Below are 16,921 nucleotides of genomic sequence, written 5' to 3'. Positions count from 1 at the left end.
GATCGTAAGAAATAACTTAATTTTGAGCAGGTGTTTGAAATAGTAAGTACTCATTTTCAACAAGTCAAGTTCCAAGTCCAAATTTTTATTACTCACACAAAACAAATTAAGTATCAAAGATAGCAAGTGCATGACTTGTGCCCAGCACTTGACTTAGGGTGAAGCCATAAGACTCAAATTAGAGTTGGATCGTCTGAATTTTTTCTAGAAATAATAATATTATTTTGGGTAATATCGTACATATAAGTAAGATTCACATTTCTTCAATCTGTCTTGAAATATACTGCTTAGATTTGATAGATATAACTGAAAACCTATAGATTATCTGGTGTTCTTTTCATAACTAGTTTTTTGCTTTTGCATGATTATTTTGAGACGTTTAGCATAGTTCATATTTTTAAATTCACAATATCTTTTCCACCTCTTTAAATAAAGAGGCTAAACCACGATGTATATATGCTGTTTTTTGCATGTAAATTATAAATGACGGGATAAAATTATCTTTTCAAATTTTTATTATATCAAAACTTAATTTAATAAAATAAATACTCGATACAAAACAGTTGGATATATATGGGTAAATTTTAATAATTTTTTTTAAGACAGTATTAGAAATTAATACTTGTTGATATGTTTTGCACATGCATAATTACTTGATGACATATCCAATGAGATTTTTCAAAAGTTTTGTTAGTAAATACATTGTAGGATTTTCTTTTCATAACTAGTTTTCCGATTTTGCATGATTATCTTTAGATGTTTAGCATAGTTCATATTCTTAAATTTACCAACTCTTTAACTAAAGAGGCTAAACGATGAAGTACATTGTTTTTTTTTGCATGTAAATTATAAATGAAGGGATTAACAATTTTATCATATATCAAAACTTAATTTAATAAAATAACTACTCGATAAAAAAATCGGATATATATGGGTAAATTTTACATTTTTTTATTAAGATAGTATTAGAAGTTAACACTTGATGATATATATTTTTTCATGCATATTTTTTTTAGATTACTTGATGATTAGGTGTTTTGCCAGCATATGCAGACATAATCATTTTATAAATAGTTATTATTACATATATTATCACAATTGAATAGATCTCTCATAGCTATATCTAATGTTTCAAAAAATTATTTACATATTGTTAGAGCTTTGTCCGTATAACAACCCAAGATTCTTTAATCAAAGCAAATATGCTTGAAGTGAACCAACACTTATTGAACTCGCTGGAAAGAAACATTATGATTTGTTGGTTTGTTTGAGTTTGAAATTTTTAGAAGTGATTATGTGGATATTTTTTTTTTTTGGACAGTAGAACACTAAATAATTGTGGTGTTAATTTTAATATTATGTGTACACAAATACAAATAAATTTTGCAGTTTAACCTGATCGAACTTGTAAATAATTCGTCATCATAGAAAAAGTATATTTATATAAGAGTATTTATTGTTTTATATAATAATAAGTTTGTATAAATATTAATGGAACGAAAAAGAAATTCAATTATATATTACCATTATCTAAAAATTATTTATTATGTTATTGTCCAAAATTTAATAAAAAATACAGATAAATAATTGTTAACAAATATAATAAATAAAATTAATTATTCATTAAGAGTATAAAAGATACTAACTAGTCTAACTTTTGAACGAGAAAGTTGAATGCGAAAAATCACTTTACTAATTATAATATAAATAAATAGATATGTTTTGCTCATGCATAACTTTTTGTGTGTCGCAAACTTTGAGGGTACCTTCTAGGCCGAGGCACAACTTACATAATTGAAAATAACAGCAAATTTTATGTGGTGCCACCGGGACAACAATGAAGGATGTGCGATGGTGTTATGTAGATGCTTCATGGAAGGAAAAAGATAAATCCTATGGACAAAGTTGGTTTTCATTCACAGGGGATTCAACTGTCAAGATCATGGGGTCGATGAATATACGACAAAGCCTATTGCTTTTGCATGCAAAATGTAAAGCCTTGATTTGGGCTACTGAGTGCATGATGATTATCAAAGGTGAAGTCTGCAATATACTGCTTTTATTTGTTGAAGATGATGTTTAGATTGATGGAATATCCAGCTTTCGCGTTTCATATGGAAGAAATTTAACGATGTAAAGACATATATGGGCTTTCCATGAACTAAGTACGTAATGAAGCCCAGTATTTGCCCAATCATATAAACTTCGACAAGTCGGCGAAACTCCTCCGGGGAAATCATATCGCCGGGAAAATTCGAAGTCATGTCTATTCGGAACTCTACGAGGTTTCGCGGCGGAGATAACTCAGAAGACGCCGATGTAGATAACATTGATTTTACAGAAAACGAAGAGGATGAAGAAGACGACGTTGACAACGGCGCCTCTGCATCTGCTAACGACGAGATCGATCCACTAGACGCATTCATGGAGGGAATCCACGAGGAGATGAAGGCTGCTCCACCTCCCAAGCCAAAGGAGAAAGTGGAGAGGTACAAGGACGACGAAGACGACGATCATGTCGTGAGTTTCCTCAAGGCCAAGAAGGATTTGGGGCTCACGCTAGCTGCGGACGCGCTTAACGCTGGTTACAACTCCGACGAGGAGGTGTATGCTGCAGCTAAGGCAGTAGATGCTGGGATGCTGGAGTACGATTCCGATGATAATCCGATTGTTGTGGATAAAAGGAAGATCGAGCCGATTCAAGCGCTTGATCATAGTTCAATTGATTACGAACCGATCAATAAGGACTTCTACGAGGAGGTTGAATCAATATCCAGTAAGTCTTATCGAAATTGAGTTTCTTTTGTGTGTTTAGATTGACTCAACTGATTAATTCTTATTGGTCCAGGGATGAGTGAACAAGAAGCTTTGGATTATCGTAAGAGTTTGGGGATTCGTGTGTCCGGATTTGATGTTCCTAAGGCAGTAAAGACCTTTGAGGATTGTGTTTTTTCCACACAGATCATGAGTGCTATCAAGAAACAAGCTTATGAGAAACCCACTACCATACAGTGTCAAGCTTTAGCGGTTGTGCTCTCTGGTCGAGATGTTATTGGCATAGCCAAAACTGGTTCAGGGAAGACCGCAGCTTTTGTTCTTCCCATGATTGTTCATATTATGGACCAGCCGGAGCTTCAGAGAGAAGAAGGTCCTATTGGTGTCATATGTGCCCCAACCAGAGAGCTGGCGCATCAGATATTCTTGGAAGCGAAGAAATTCTCGAAAGCGTATGGCTTACGAGTCTCAGCTGTGTACGGTGGAATGGGGAAACATGAGCAGTTGAAAGAACTCAAGGCGGGATGCGAGATAGTTGTTGCTACTCCTGGAAGGTTGATAGATATGCTGAAGATGAAGGCTTTGACAATGATGAGAGCCTCGTATCTGGTTCTTGACGAGGCTGATCGGATGTTTGACCTTGGTTTTGAGCCGCAAGTGAGGTCTATCGTTGGCCAGATTCGTCCAGATCGCCAGACTTTACTGTTTTCAGCCACTATGCCTTGGAAAGTTGAAAAGTTAGCTAGGGAGATCCTTTCGGATCCCATTAGAGTCACTGTTGGTGAAGCTGGGATGGCTAATGAAGATATTACACAGGTTGTCAATGTGATACCATCAGATGCTGACAAACTTCCTTGGCTACTTGAGAAGCTACCTGGAATGATTGATGAAGGTGATGTATTGGTTTTCGCTTCTAAAAAGGCCACGGTTGATGAGATCGAAGCGCAGCTGACTCTGAACGGTTTTAAAGTTGCTGCCCTTCACGGTGATAAAGACCAAGCATCACGAATGGAAACGTTGCAGAAGTTCAAATCTGGAATCTACCATGTGCTAGTTGCCACCGATGTTGCTGCCCGAGGTCTCGACATTAAATCGCTTAAGACAGTGGTTAACTACGACACTGCTAAAGACATGGACATGCATGTACATCGTATTGGTAGAACAGGTCGTGCTGGTGACAAAGATGGGGTTGCCTACACACTTGTTACGCAGAGAGAGGCTAGATTTGCTGGTGAACTGATTAACAGTCTGGTTGCTGCTGGTCAGAATGTGCCTCAAGAACTCATGGATCTCGCCATGAAGGTAATATTAACAGCTCCTTTTCATTGACATCATTCTATTGATATATGCAATAAATATCATTGCTTCTATCTTTCAGTATCCTATGATTGCTCAACTTACTAGCTCCAATATGATTGTTATTTTGCATAAAACGAAAACATGATTGTTGAGTGAAATTTACCTTTGCAAATCAATAGGATGGACGATTCAAGTCCAAGCGTGACGGAAGAAAAGGAGGTAAGCATACTTTAGCTATATTCATTATTATGCATTCTGCGGACGGAAACCTTATGATTAGATTTGGATCCAAAAGGGAAAAGACTGTGATCAATGTTTTTCTTTGCACATGCGTTTTGTCAAGTGAATTGAGCCAATCCATTCAAAAACATGTGCATGATCTCTAAAACTCTTGTTACATAGGTGGGAAGAAAGGTGGAGGACGAGGTGGTGGAAATAGAGGAGTACGAGGAGTTGATTTTGGTCTTGGTATTGGATTTAACTCGGAATCAAGTGGGACATCGTCTCAAGCTGCACCAAGTAGAAAGGGGTGATCAATTCTGTGAGAACCGGAGTAATGGCCCAATTCAAGAATAGCTTTGTGGCTGCTACGCCATCAAACCAAGCTTATCCGAACAAGAGACCCGCCCTAACGGGATTTGTCTCAGGTGGGGCCATTGGTGGGGACATGGGTAGAGCTCAAACTCAAACTCCCCCAGTAGCAACTAGTCATCACTCGAGTCAAAAGAATACACAGAGGTTTGTTTCCTATTAGTTGCAGCACTGTTTTCTTGTAAGGTTTGATTTATAATCTTTAGAGTTGGCTGACATTATTTGACCCTACTGTTGCAGTTCTGAAGATCGGCCAAGAGAGAGGAAAAGGAGATCTGGTTGGGATAGTTGATTTCAAGTGTTTTTTACAGTATCCTCCTTGTATCATCATGTGTAAAAAACATTAGCGATACCTTTTTGTTTTAGCTCTCGAATATCTTTTAAATGTCACACGTGTTGTTTACTAGCTACGAGAGAATTATACAGAAGATAGAAACTTAAAACTTGTGTTACCACAAAGTTGCAAATGAGGTGATGGAAAGTATTCAAATTACAAAGCATTAATACATCAAGAATCACTTTGGAGTTTTTTTTTAATACAAAGAAGTAATAAAGCAGGTTTCACATGTCTTGAAGCAAAGTGACGGACATGATCTCGATTGGTGCTTTTGGTTGATAATGCTCATCTATCTCAACCTCCTCGATCTCCTTAACAACGTCTTGTCCCTTCACAACTCGACCAAAGACTGTCAATTTCTCATTGAGGTCTGTGATCTGAGAAGATACAATGAAAAACTCAAATCCTCCTTGCTCGTTTTTAGCTTTAGGGGTTCCCACCATGTATTCTTCTTGTTTTAAACTGCATCAAGACAGATGATAGAAAGAGTTCCCCATAATCAGCCAGAAACCAAAAAGCCAAAGCTTTTTCTCCATATATTTTATTTGCTAACAATGTAGTAAGCAGCAAACCTGGTATGAAGATTATTCCTTTGGAGAGCCCAATCTTTGACAGCATCGAACTGAGCAGAGTGGCCAGCTTGAATCACAGCATGCTTTACAACTCTACTGAATGAGAAACCTTTGAAATACCCATCTTGACTGCAAATACCAATGACAAAACATTGTGTTAAAAAAGAAATGGCAAAGCAAATACAGTAGTGTGAAGTTATTGCTTACGATAAGTTGATGAATTCGTCAACAACGTTGGGAGCAGCATCCTTGAATAGTTGAATGGTCACTGAACCTTTGCCAGTATCCAAGGTCTAGAGTTCAACAAACAGAGAGGAAAAGATTCAGAAAAAAACAAAGAGAAGACATAGGGGTATAAATATAATTGGGGGGATGATAATGAAACTCACAGCAAACCATGGGAGATTAGTATTCTTCTTCACTCCAGGGAAGGCTGGATCCTACACAACAACAAGACAATCATTTGACAAAGGAGGGGGGTATAACTATGAGAAGACATAGACAGAGAGAATAATAGTAACCTGAAGAAGTGATCTACCATTGTGGGTTGGGATCTCAGATCTGTAAGCCCACAAGAAGTCATTTTTTCACATCTTAGAATAATTTCTCTAAACTAATAGTGATAGAATCAAATCTGAATTTTGATAGAGAACCGAACCTGAGGGTCCAACGTTTGTAGGCGGAGAAGAGGACGAAGACGACCAAAAGCACGGCCAAGGTGTAAATCACGATGCTGGTTATGCTAATAGGAGCAGGTCCTTTCTTCTTCTTGCTTTGCTGCAATAGAGCTTGAGGCTTGATCTTCGCCATCAGCTTTTAGATCCCAACCACCTAGGAGAAGACAATCAATAGGAACAATCAGATTCGAAAAGCGGTTAGCTTCTGCAGGGAATAATCTAATCTCTATGAGATCCATAAATCACCGATCTAGACAGGACCGAGAAACTTAACACTTACCTTGTGCTTCTTTCTTGTTCGTTAGCTGATGGAGAGTAAGTTGATGTTTGTTTCTGCAAAGAAAGTGGCTTCTTTCTTTGGTCTGCAAATCTATTTGGGCCTTTTAAAAGGAACATGATTGATTGACGATGAGGAACCCTCTCTTTCGCCCAGAGGCACTTTGAAATGTGAAATGGATTTTAGTTTTTGGTTCGGATCAGGTGGAAATTATAGGTGGTTTTATTTACCTTATAAACTCCAACTTTTAGTTAACTTGCAGTTGTCGATTTATAGTAAATATTTTTCAAATATAATCCAACTAAGATATCTGGTGGGATTCATATCAAATGCGTGAATGACCATGAAAGCGTTTTTTTTTAAGGTAGGTGTGGTGGACATCATCAATAGAGCAAATGTGAGAGACTATAAGGTGCAGAGGTTTCTAAACCAAACATACATCTCTCTAGATGGATCATCATCATCAGTGGTCCCTATGGTTTTTCACAAGTCCCAAAGTTTATGCCACTCTCATCACACCCCTTTTCTATTGGATTCCAACAAATATTTACCAAATGTTCCCATTCTTGAAGAAATCAACTTCTTTAAACTCAGGTCTATTCTTTTCTTAACTTTTTTTTGAATCCCCTTTCCAAAATACTTGTTTAGTGACTTGTCCTGTATTGAAACATAAGAAGGATGATATAAGATCTTGTGAGATGTAGTATTTAACGTCCTTTTAATAAACAGAGAGAGAATCAACTGTTCAATTAATTACCTGAGACATTTTTATGGACACGACGTTTCAACAGCCACTCACTCTTGTTACTACCGGATATACTGAATTGTTCTCCTGATCCTGGAAACACACACATCAGATGAAAGATTGGATGGAGTCTACTCTTCTTGTAGGAAGATACTAACTATATGGAAGTCCAAGTGTGTCAAGAAATGATATATCTAACCGCTGTGGATAAGGATTGTTGTTGGAGTTTAGTAGTCTGTTCCAATAGAGTAGACTCATCTTGCTGGGTGTTTTTTATTGCATCTTGGCTCTTGGCAATATTTTGATCTTGTAGCCTTATTTGCTCGTCGAACCATCTCTCAAACATGGAGTACTCCTCTGGTTTCTCCCACTGTGTGCTCCATCCATATAAATCATTTTAACTAACTAGACAAATTGCTTGAGTGGAGTGCACAATGAAAGAGGGAAAAAAAGTATTACCGTGCTTTCACAAGTGACACAATGGAAATAATACTTGTTCCCATCAGGACAAGTGTGCTCACTCCAGTCACATTCTTCTGTATTTTGATCTTCATGGATGGCATTTGAACGACTAGAAATCTTCTGACCATCGCTTCTAGTCTACACAAAAGTAGTTATAGATATGAAGATGAAGCAGATGCGTGAATAAGAGATTTATGAAAACCTAAACCCCTCTATATAAATAAACTCATGGTCCAGAGTTCAATATCCGTCTACCATTAGCAATAAGATCCTACTACAAAAGGAGTACCTTCACGCTGGCAGTCTCAGATTTCTGATGCAGCGGTTGTTGAAACTCGGATACTGCTTGAGCATTTTGCTGCGGGAAGTGATTTGGCTGAGAAGCGAAATCAACGAATCTAGGAGCTGCATGTTCATTGTTTCCCCATTGGGGATATGGTTGTGGGTGCCAATTTGGGTCGTATTGTTGCATTGCAGGTGGAGCGTTAAAGTTAAACCTGAAGACACATAACCATTGAAATAATGTTGAGATGATGGAGTGATATCAGGATTGTATTAGTGCTACTGCAAAACTTTTGAAAGCAAATCCTTCAAGAACTATAGCTAAGTGACACAACCATAGGGGGGTGACACCGGTAAGTTTAAAGTGTAAGAACCAAGAAGATGACTTTGCAATTCAAAAGAAAACTAGGCAAATCCTCAAATAAATAACATAAAAAAAAAAAGGAAAAGCAAAGAGTAGAACCTTGGTTCCCCTAGACGAGGTTTTTTAGGGTCTGCAAATCTAACAATCAGAGGCTGATCAGAACCCTGAAAGGAAAGACGAAGGAAGTGATCAAATAAACACTGAGGCACTGAGAAACAATCAACAAAAAAGCCCTGTTCGTTTGGTTGCCGCAGGTTTCGGCGGCAGCGGCAGCGGCAGCGTCGGCGGCAGCGGCAGCGTCAATGAAGACAGTTGTTGTTCGTTTCGCAGACGCTGACGCCGACGCTGCCGCTGCCGCAGATTATTGTTCGTTTAGAAGACGCAAGAAGTTGAGATCGACGCCGACGCTGCCGCAGGAAGCAGATTTTTGGGTTGTTCGTTTGACAGACGCAGCGGCTATTTTCATTTTTTCAGATTTATTTTAATTTTTTTATAAAATTGTATTTAAATAAATCAAGTGTAGTTTAAATATATTTACATCCATTAAAATATTATGTTTACTTGATAATAATTTTTTGGTCAATTATACAAATGTAAATTATACAAATGTAACAATTTTTTTTCATACATCATAAGCTAAATTAGAAACAAAATAATAATTCAAAATATTTATCATAAACAAAAGCTAAATATTACATCAAGTCTTAAATAAATATCACATTTAAATGACAATCAAAGTTATAAGCAAAAAAAAAATTAAATCATCAACTAAAACATTTAATACGGTAAACGACCTCTACCATATTCATTTGTGATGTTATCACGCAAATCTTCCATCGCTCTATCACCTGTCGGCTCATATACAATATGTCCACCACCACCACCTCCAACACCAACATCATCTTCATCATCATCATCATCGTCACCTTCTTCTTCATCACCGTCACTATCAGCTTCTCCTTCTCCATCATCACCATTTTATCTCTCTTGCACTAACTGGTGGTCCTCCTGTAGCAAACTGACTAAGATGATATCGCATATTACGATGCGGACCAAGATACCCTGTCCTGGTCGGATATCCGGAGTCAACTAAATAATACTTTCCGGGAGGAGGATGTGGAAAAGAAGCCTCGTTTCTCGCACAATGAGTCAAGACTTTGGTATCATGTGCTCTACCAGGTACACCGACATATGCATATATGAACTTCATATCGAAGTTACATATAGCAACCCTTTAAGCTTCCCCATGAGTGCAGACTCGTAAACCAATACGTACTAACTACAATAGGATGTTTTTGTAGCCTGCACTTTAAATTTAGAAACCCCAAAAGCTACACTCAGAAGACAACCCATCGTTTATATTAAAAGAACAGACCAGCAATGGAACCATGAAGGCAAAGAAAGGGAGTTACAGCTAGGCCTATTTCACTATGATTCCTAGTTACAGCAATGGAATCAAACAATCATCAGAGATTCAATAATCAGAATGTTGAAACTCTATTTCACTAGCATCAAACGTACCTCAACGAGAAAAGGAGAAGAGAGAGCTTGGAGATGAGATGAGCTCGGAGAAGAAAGCTTCGAGATGAGATCGGAGATGGGTTTTCTTCGGAGAAGAGAGACAGCCCGAGATGGAGACAGATCGTGACGGAGAGAGAGCCAGAGAGCCTGAGATGGAGACAGCTCGTGACGGAGAGAGAGCCCGAGATGAAGAGAGCTCGAGATGGAGAGAGAGAGAGGGAGCTCGAGATAGAGAGAGAGCTTGAGATGGAGAGAGCACGAGATGGAGAGAGCTCTCGAGGTCTTCACTGGTTCTAGAATGGAGATCGAGAGAGAAAGATAGAGATGGAGCTGCGTCAAACTTTCCCCGACTGCGTCAAATTTAGGTTTAGGTTTTTTTGTAAATACTAAAACATAGTAAGGGTAAAATAGTAAATTACCTTATTGGCCGCAGGTTTTATGTCGCGACCGCTGGTTTTATCGGCGTCAGCCGCAGGACGCGGCGTTCGAACGCAGCGTCAGACGCAGCTGCCTGCGTCAACGAAACGAACAAGAGTTGACGCCGAATGTTGACGCTGCCGCTGCCGCCGGTACCTGCGGCAACCAAACGAACAGCACCATCGTCTCAAGCTGCACCAAGTAGAAAGGGGTGATCAATTCTGTGAGAACCGGAGTAATGGCCCAATTCAAGAATAGCTTTGTGGCTGCTACGCCATCAAACCAAGCTTATCCGAACAAGAGACCCGCCCTAACGGGATTTGTCTCAGGTGGGGCCATTGGTGGGGACATGGGTAGAGCTCAAACTCAAACTCCCCCAGTAGCAACTAGTCATCACTCGAGTCAAAAGAATACACAGAGGTTTGTTTCCTATTAGTTGCAGCACTGTTTTCTTGTAAGGTTTGATTTATAATCTTTAGAGTTGGCTGACATTATTTGACCCTACTGTTGCAGTTCTGAAGATCGGCCAAGAGAGAGGAAAAGGAGATCTGGTTGGGATAGTTGATTTCAAGTGTTTTTTACAGTATCCTCCTTGTATCATCATGTGTAAAAAACATTAGCGATACCTTTTTGTTTTAGCTCTCGAATATCTTTTAAATGTCACACGTGTTGTTTACTAGCTACGAGAGAATTATACAGAAGATAGAAACTTAAAACTTGTGTTACCACAAAGTTGCAAATGAGGTGATGGAAAGTATTCAAATTACAAAGCATTAATACATCAAGAATCACTTTGGAGTTTTTTTTTAATACAAAGAAGTAATAAAGCAGGTTTCACATGTCTTGAAGCAAAGTGACGGACATGATCTCGATTGGTGCTTTTGGTTGATAATGCTCATCTATCTCAACCTCCTCGATCTCCTTAACAACGTCTTGTCCCTTCACAACTCGACCAAAGACTGTCAATTTCTCATTGAGGTCTGTGATCTGAGAAGATACAATGAAAAACTCAAATCCTCCTTGCTCGTTTTTAGCTTTAGGGGTTCCCACCATGTATTCTTCTTGTTTTAAACTGCATCAAGACAGATGATAGAAAGAGTTCCCCATAATCAGCCAGAAACCAAAAAGCCAAAGCTTTTTCTCCATATATTTTATTTGCTAACAATGTAGTAAGCAGCAAACCTGGTATGAAGATTATTCCTTTGGAGAGCCCAATCTTTGACAGCATCGAACTGAGCAGAGTGGCCAGCTTGAATCACAGCATGCTTTACAACTCTACTGAATGAGAAACCTTTGAAATACCCATCTTGACTGCAAATACCAATGACAAAACATTGTGTTAAAAAAGAAATGGCAAAGCAAATACAGTAGTGTGAAGTTATTGCTTACGATAAGTTGATGAATTCGTCAACAACGTTGGGAGCAGCATCCTTGAATAGTTGAATGGTCACTGAACCTTTGCCAGTATCCAAGGTCTAGAGTTCAACAAACAGAGAGGAAAAGATTCAGAAAAAAACAAAGAGAAGACATAGGGGTATAAATATAATTGGGGGGATGATAATGAAACTCACAGCAAACCATGGGAGATTAGTATTCTTCTTCACTCCAGGGAAGGCTGGATCCTACACAACAACAAGACAATCATTTGACAAAGGAGGGGGGTATAACTATGAGAAGACATAGACAGAGAGAATAATAGTAACCTGAAGAAGTGATCTACCATTGTGGGTTGGGATCTCAGATCTGTAAGCCCACAAGAAGTCATTTTTTCACATCTTAGAATAATTTCTCTAAACTAATAGTGATAGAATCAAATCTGAATTTTGATAGAGAACCGAACCTGAGGGTCCAACGTTTGTAGGCGGAGAAGAGGACGAAGACGACCAAAAGCACGGCCAAGGTGTAAATCACGATGCTGGTTATGCTAATAGGAGCAGGTCCTTTCTTCTTCTTGCTTTGCTGCAATAGAGCTTGAGGCTTGATCTTCGCCATCAGCTTTTAGATCCCAACCACCTAGGAGAAGACAATCAATAGGAACAATCAGATTCGAAAAGCGGTTAGCTTCTGCAGGGAATAATCTAATCTCTATGAGATCCATAAATCACCGATCTAGACAGGACCGAGAAACTTAACACTTACCTTGTGCTTCTTTCTTGTTCGTTAGCTGATGGAGAGTAAGTTGATGTTTGTTTCTGCAAAGAAAGTGGCTTCTTTCTTTGGTCTGCAAATCTATTTGGGCCTTTTAAAAGGAACATGATTGATTGACGATGAGGAACCCTCTCTTTCGCCCAGAGGCACTTTGAAATGTGAAATGGATTTTAGTTTTTGGTTCGGATCAGGTGGAAATTATAGGTGGTTTTATTTACCTTATAAACTCCAACTTTTAGTTAACTTGCAGTTGTCGATTTATAGTAAATATTTTTCAAATATAATCCAACTAAGATATCTGGTGGGATTCATATCAAATGCGTGAATGACCATGAAAGCGTTTTTTTTTAAGGTAGGTGTGGTGGACATCATCAATAGAGCAAATGTGAGAGACTATAAGGTGCAGAGGTTTCTAAACCAAACATACATCTCTCTAGATGGATCATCATCATCAGTGGTCCCTATGGTTTTTCACAAGTCCCAAAGTTTATGCCACTCTCATCACACCCCTTTTCTATTGGATTCCAACAAATATTTACCAAATGTTCCCATTCTTGAAGAAATCAACTTCTTTAAACTCAGGTCTATTCTTTTCTTAACTTTTTTTTGAATCCCCTTTCCAAAATACTTGTTTAGTGACTTGTCCTGTATTGAAACATAAGAAGGATGATATAAGATCTTGTGAGATGTAGTATTTAACGTCCTTTTAATAAACAGAGAGAGAATCAACTGTTCAATTAATTACCTGAGACATTTTTATGGACACGACGTTTCAACAGCCACTCACTCTTGTTACTACCGGATATACTGAATTGTTCTCCTGATCCTGGAAACACACACATCAGATGAAAGATTGGATGGAGTCTACTCTTCTTGTAGGAAGATACTAACTATATGGAAGTCCAAGTGTGTCAAGAAATGATATATCTAACCGCTGTGGATAAGGATTGTTGTTGGAGTTTAGTAGTCTGTTCCAATAGAGTAGACTCATCTTGCTGGGTGTTTTTTATTGCATCTTGGCTCTTGGCAATATTTTGATCTTGTAGCCTTATTTGCTCGTCGAACCATCTCTCAAACATGGAGTACTCCTCTGGTTTCTCCCACTGTGTGCTCCATCCATATAAATCATTTTAACTAACTAGACAAATTGCTTGAGTGGAGTGCACAATGAAAGAGGGAAAAAAAGTATTACCGTGCTTTCACAAGTGACACAATGGAAATAATACTTGTTCCCATCAGGACAAGTGTGCTCACTCCAGTCACATTCTTCTGTATTTTGATCTTCATGGATGGCATTTGAACGACTAGAAATCTTCTGACCATCGCTTCTAGTCTACACAAAAGTAGTTATAGATATGAAGATGAAGCAGATGCGTGAATAAGAGATTTATGAAAACCTAAACCCCTCTATATAAATAAACTCATGGTCCAGAGTTCAATATCCGTCTACCATTAGCAATAAGATCCTACTACAAAAGGAGTACCTTCACGCTGGCAGTCTCAGATTTCTGATGCAGCGGTTGTTGAAACTCGGATACTGCTTGAGCATTTTGCTGCGGGAAGTGATTTGGCTGAGAAGCGAAATCAACGAATCTAGGAGCTGCATGTTCATTGTTTCCCCATTGGGGATATGGTTGTGGGTGCCAATTTGGGTCGTATTGTTGCATTGCAGGTGGAGCGTTAAAGTTAAACCTGAAGACACATAACCATTGAAATAATGTTGAGATGATGGAGTGATATCAGGATTGTATTAGTGCTACTGCAAAACTTTTGAAAGCAAATCCTTCAAGAACTATAGCTAAGTGACACAACCATAGGGGGGTGACACCGGTAAGTTTAAAGTGTAAGAACCAAGAAGATGACTTTGCAATTCAAAAGAAAACTAGGCAAATCCTCAAATAAATAACATAAAAAAAAAAAGGAAAAGCAAAGAGTAGAACCTTGGTTCCCCTAGACGAGGTTTTTTAGGGTCTGCAAATCTAACAATCAGAGGCTGATCAGAACCCTGAAAGGAAAGACGAAGGAAGTGATCAAATAAACACTGAGGCACTGAGAAACAATCAACAAAAAAGAAGTATGTGAACTATACCCGCATGGTAAATACTCCATTTAACCCTTTGATTGCTGCTAGTGCCATCTCCTTCCGAGAAAACTGAACAAATGCAAACCCTGCAGAGACCTAATAAATTAGCTAAGAGCAAGGTATTAAAGCGAGTTGCATATAGATAGTTCCCTGGCATTTATATAAAATGATGTTTCCCAAGTGTTTGTCCAAAGACAAACAGACATAACAGTTTACCAAGTACAATTAATATCTTAAGGGCGAAGGACATACCACGGCTAACCTTCATGTCGTCGACTGCCATATAAATATCTTCAATGACTCCAAACCTACAAAACACCTGAAAAGAGGACAAACTGTTCACATCAAAATGAAACCAGGCATGAAACATAACAATAACTGTTGAAAAAATAAAAAATAAAATTCAGATCAAATGAAAATCAAAAACGAAAAAGGACTCCAACGATACCTCATGGACGTCCGTCTTTGTTGTTTGTTTGTTAAGGCATCTAACGTATAATTTATCAGGAATTTGCACTGTTGAAACACCTAAACTCAAGATGGAAACAGAATATACAAAATGAGAGGGAGAAGGAGAGGCAATGAGAAATCAAATACTCACTAGTCAGTAAGTTGTCGGACATGATTTTTGTTTTTCAAAAGTTCCCATTCCAATCATTTTGTCTTAGTATAGTTACTTTCTATTTTCTTAAGAGCATGAAAGAGCAATCTTTACCAATCCGCTCACGTTCTGCGCCGGCATATCTAACCTGAACTGGAGACATTTCCTGAAGTAATGAAAATATATAAAAACCTTTTGAAAAGAATCATACGTCAGTGAAGAAACGTTTAGAAGCGAAGACCCACCCCAGGAAAGGTATACTGATCTGTTAAAGCTGCAATAGCGGCATTACCCTCTTCTAACTTTCTGTACTTAACAAAACAGTAAGCTGCAAAAGAGGATTGTTATAAGCTAATCTCAAGAAGCAAGGATGATCAGTAAAAAGAACATCCTCAAGTCACCTGCTCGTTCACTGCTCATCTTATCTCTGGGTAGGATGATCTCGGTGACATTACCATACTTTTCAAACACCTGACGGACCTGACACATATATAAACACAGACTGTGAAACAGAATCTCAAAAGGAAAACAAGTAAGGCAAGGAACTCACATCGTCTTCCTTAGCAGTCTTTGGAACAGGCGCAACATATAACTTGGCAATACAACCATCAGCAGCAGCAGTAGGATCTTCATGAAAAAAGAAAAAAAACCATTTTTCTCAATGGTGAAATCACAAAAGTTTACACCTTTTCGTCTGATATGAAGAAAAGAATCAAACTTGGAGGTGTTACCTGGGGTGGTGGAGGAGGATAGAGAGCGTCTCTTCCTTAAGCTGCTTCCGCCGCCGCAAGGACTAAACTCACTACTCGGCGGAGCGTCAACGATCATATTGTGTTGCTGTTGATTATCAAAATGCGGCTGATTGAAACGCTGATCTCTGTTGTCGTTTTGTGGGTATTGGTGGAATCCAACGGCGGAGACATGGTGGTGCGACGGATGAATCTGATGAGGGTTGTAGTTGTTGTTGTTGTTGTTATGATAATAGGGAACTTGTGGTGGTGGAGGACCAGCTCCAGGGAAGGCGTTCGCGACGCGTCTTTCCATCCAAAAGACACCTCTACTTGACTCGATTTGTGTAATCGGGAAATATCTCCGGCGCCGGTTGAGTGAGAGAGGGAGAGAGAGAGTAGTAGGTTTTGATATGGTTCGGTTACATTAAATCTTTGTACATAAACGACATCGTTCTAGCGACTAGCATAATTAGTGCTATGTTATTCTCATGATTATTTTTTTAACACAGATAATTATGTTATTACTGCTATAGAAAATATTAGTGACGATTTCACAGCCAATTTGCATTATTCTGACGTGTTGTATGAAGATTCACGTCTGACTGCATTATCTAAACTGTTTTATAGGATCTTGTGCTACGTTGTAGATCTCTTATAAATACTAGATTCTTTCTCCGCGCTACGCGCGGATAATATATTTAAATTTGTTACATTTATCATTTTTATTTCTATTTGAACTTTTGTATATTAAATTATATATAACTAATTTTCAAATTTGATTTTTTTTTTTTATATTTTTAGTTTGAAGTAAGTATTTTTATTATATGTAACACAATTAACTAATAAAATATGAAGAATCAAGTCCGAGATTTTAGACTTATGTAAAAAATATATAATTATGTGTAGAATGGAAATTATCTTAGTTTAAAATATTGGAATCTCATCTCGAATAAATCAACGAAAAAAAGTACTCCAATAACCTACTTAAAATATAAAATCTCCATTTCAAAAAAAAACAGGCGTATTTAATAATATTTTT

General features: G+C 38.1%; 5 protein-coding genes and 1 long non-coding RNA gene across 8 annotated transcripts; 2 read left to right on the top strand and 4 right to left on the bottom strand.

Annotated features, from left to right (window-relative positions):
- The first annotated feature begins 97 nt into the window (after positions 1–97).
- Positions 98–5,108, top strand: LOC103860073 (DEAD-box ATP-dependent RNA helicase 24). The gene is given in 6 exon segments (XM_033286940.1): positions 98–2,776; positions 2,849–4,077; positions 4,254–4,293; positions 4,477–4,596; positions 4,599–4,812; positions 4,906–5,108. Coding segments are annotated over 6 exon segments (2,169 nt in total). The 5' UTR covers positions 98–2,262; the 3' UTR covers positions 4,958–5,108.
- LOC103849434 (peptidyl-prolyl cis-trans isomerase CYP21-3, mitochondrial) lies at positions 5,086–6,774 on the bottom strand. Its single transcript, XM_033286942.1, has 7 exons — positions 6,532–6,774; positions 6,233–6,405; positions 6,096–6,135; positions 5,964–6,014; positions 5,782–5,867; positions 5,575–5,703; positions 5,086–5,464 (listed from the first exon to the last, which is right to left on the bottom strand). The coding sequence occupies exons 2-7, from the start codon at positions 6,382–6,384 to the stop codon at positions 5,227–5,229; spliced, it is 696 nt and encodes a 231-aa protein (XP_033142833.1). The 5' UTR covers positions 6,385–6,405; positions 6,532–6,774; the 3' UTR covers positions 5,086–5,226.
- A 510-nt stretch (positions 6,775–7,284) lies between these two features.
- On the bottom strand, positions 7,285–8,597 carry LOC117132517 (flowering time control protein FCA-like). The gene is made up of 5 exons (XM_033286944.1): positions 8,481–8,597; positions 8,025–8,232; positions 7,733–7,873; positions 7,473–7,643; positions 7,285–7,366 (listed from the first exon to the last, which is right to left on the bottom strand). The coding sequence occupies exons 2-5, from the start codon at positions 8,205–8,207 to the stop codon at positions 7,313–7,315; spliced, it is 549 nt and encodes a 182-aa protein (XP_033142835.1). The 5' UTR covers positions 8,208–8,232; positions 8,481–8,597; the 3' UTR covers positions 7,285–7,312.
- Positions 8,598–8,701: 104 nt separating this feature from the next.
- LOC103848145 lies at positions 8,702–11,044 on the top strand. 2 transcript variants are annotated; one of them, XR_004456117.1, is made up of 3 exons: positions 8,702–10,267; positions 10,336–10,739; positions 10,833–11,003. It is a non-coding gene; the product is annotated as an uncharacterized LOC103848145 (long non-coding RNA). The 2 variants fall into 2 exon arrangements; XR_628983.3 differs by lacking the exon at positions 8,702–10,267 and having other exon boundaries at positions 10,322–10,739; positions 10,833–11,044.
- LOC117125682 (peptidyl-prolyl cis-trans isomerase CYP21-3, mitochondrial-like) lies at positions 11,013–12,683 on the bottom strand. The gene is made up of 7 exons (XM_033286943.1): positions 12,459–12,683; positions 12,160–12,332; positions 12,023–12,062; positions 11,891–11,941; positions 11,709–11,794; positions 11,502–11,630; positions 11,013–11,391 (listed from the first exon to the last, which is right to left on the bottom strand). The coding sequence occupies exons 2-7, from the start codon at positions 12,309–12,311 to the stop codon at positions 11,154–11,156; spliced, it is 696 nt and encodes a 231-aa protein (XP_033142834.1). The 5' UTR covers positions 12,312–12,332; positions 12,459–12,683; the 3' UTR covers positions 11,013–11,153.
- LOC103858241 (flowering time control protein FCA) lies at positions 11,499–16,600 on the bottom strand. Of its 2 annotated transcripts, XR_004456116.1 has the most exons (18): positions 15,883–16,592; positions 15,702–15,778; positions 15,553–15,631; positions 15,397–15,479; positions 15,266–15,317; positions 14,999–15,078; positions 14,803–14,869; positions 14,557–14,636; positions 14,408–14,472; positions 13,952–14,159; positions 13,660–13,800; positions 13,400–13,570; positions 13,213–13,293; positions 12,459–13,112; positions 12,160–12,332; positions 11,891–12,062; positions 11,709–11,794; positions 11,499–11,630 (listed from the first exon to the last, which is right to left on the bottom strand). XR_004456116.1 is itself a non-coding variant. In XM_033286941.1 (13 exons), exons 1-13 carry the CDS (start codon positions 16,193–16,195, stop codon positions 13,240–13,242), a joined length of 1,470 nt encoding a protein of 489 aa, XP_033142832.1. In that variant the 5' UTR covers positions 16,196–16,600; the 3' UTR covers positions 13,212–13,239. The 2 variants fall into 2 exon arrangements, 1 of the variants encoding a protein (XP_033142832.1); XM_033286941.1 differs by lacking the exons at positions 11,499–11,630; positions 11,709–11,794; positions 11,891–12,062; positions 12,160–12,332; positions 12,459–13,112 and having other exon boundaries at positions 13,212–13,293; positions 15,883–16,600.
- Positions 16,601–16,921: the final 321 nt, after the last annotated feature.

Source organism: Brassica rapa, chromosome A03 (genome assembly GCF_000309985.2).
Source record: "Brassica rapa cultivar Chiifu-401-42 chromosome A03, CAAS_Brap_v3.01, whole genome shotgun sequence".
In the NCBI taxonomy this organism is placed as follows: Eukaryota; Viridiplantae; Streptophyta; class Magnoliopsida; order Brassicales; family Brassicaceae; genus Brassica; species Brassica rapa.
The sequence above is the reverse complement of the archived record's forward strand: the minus strand, read 5'-3'. Positions and strand labels throughout refer to the sequence as shown.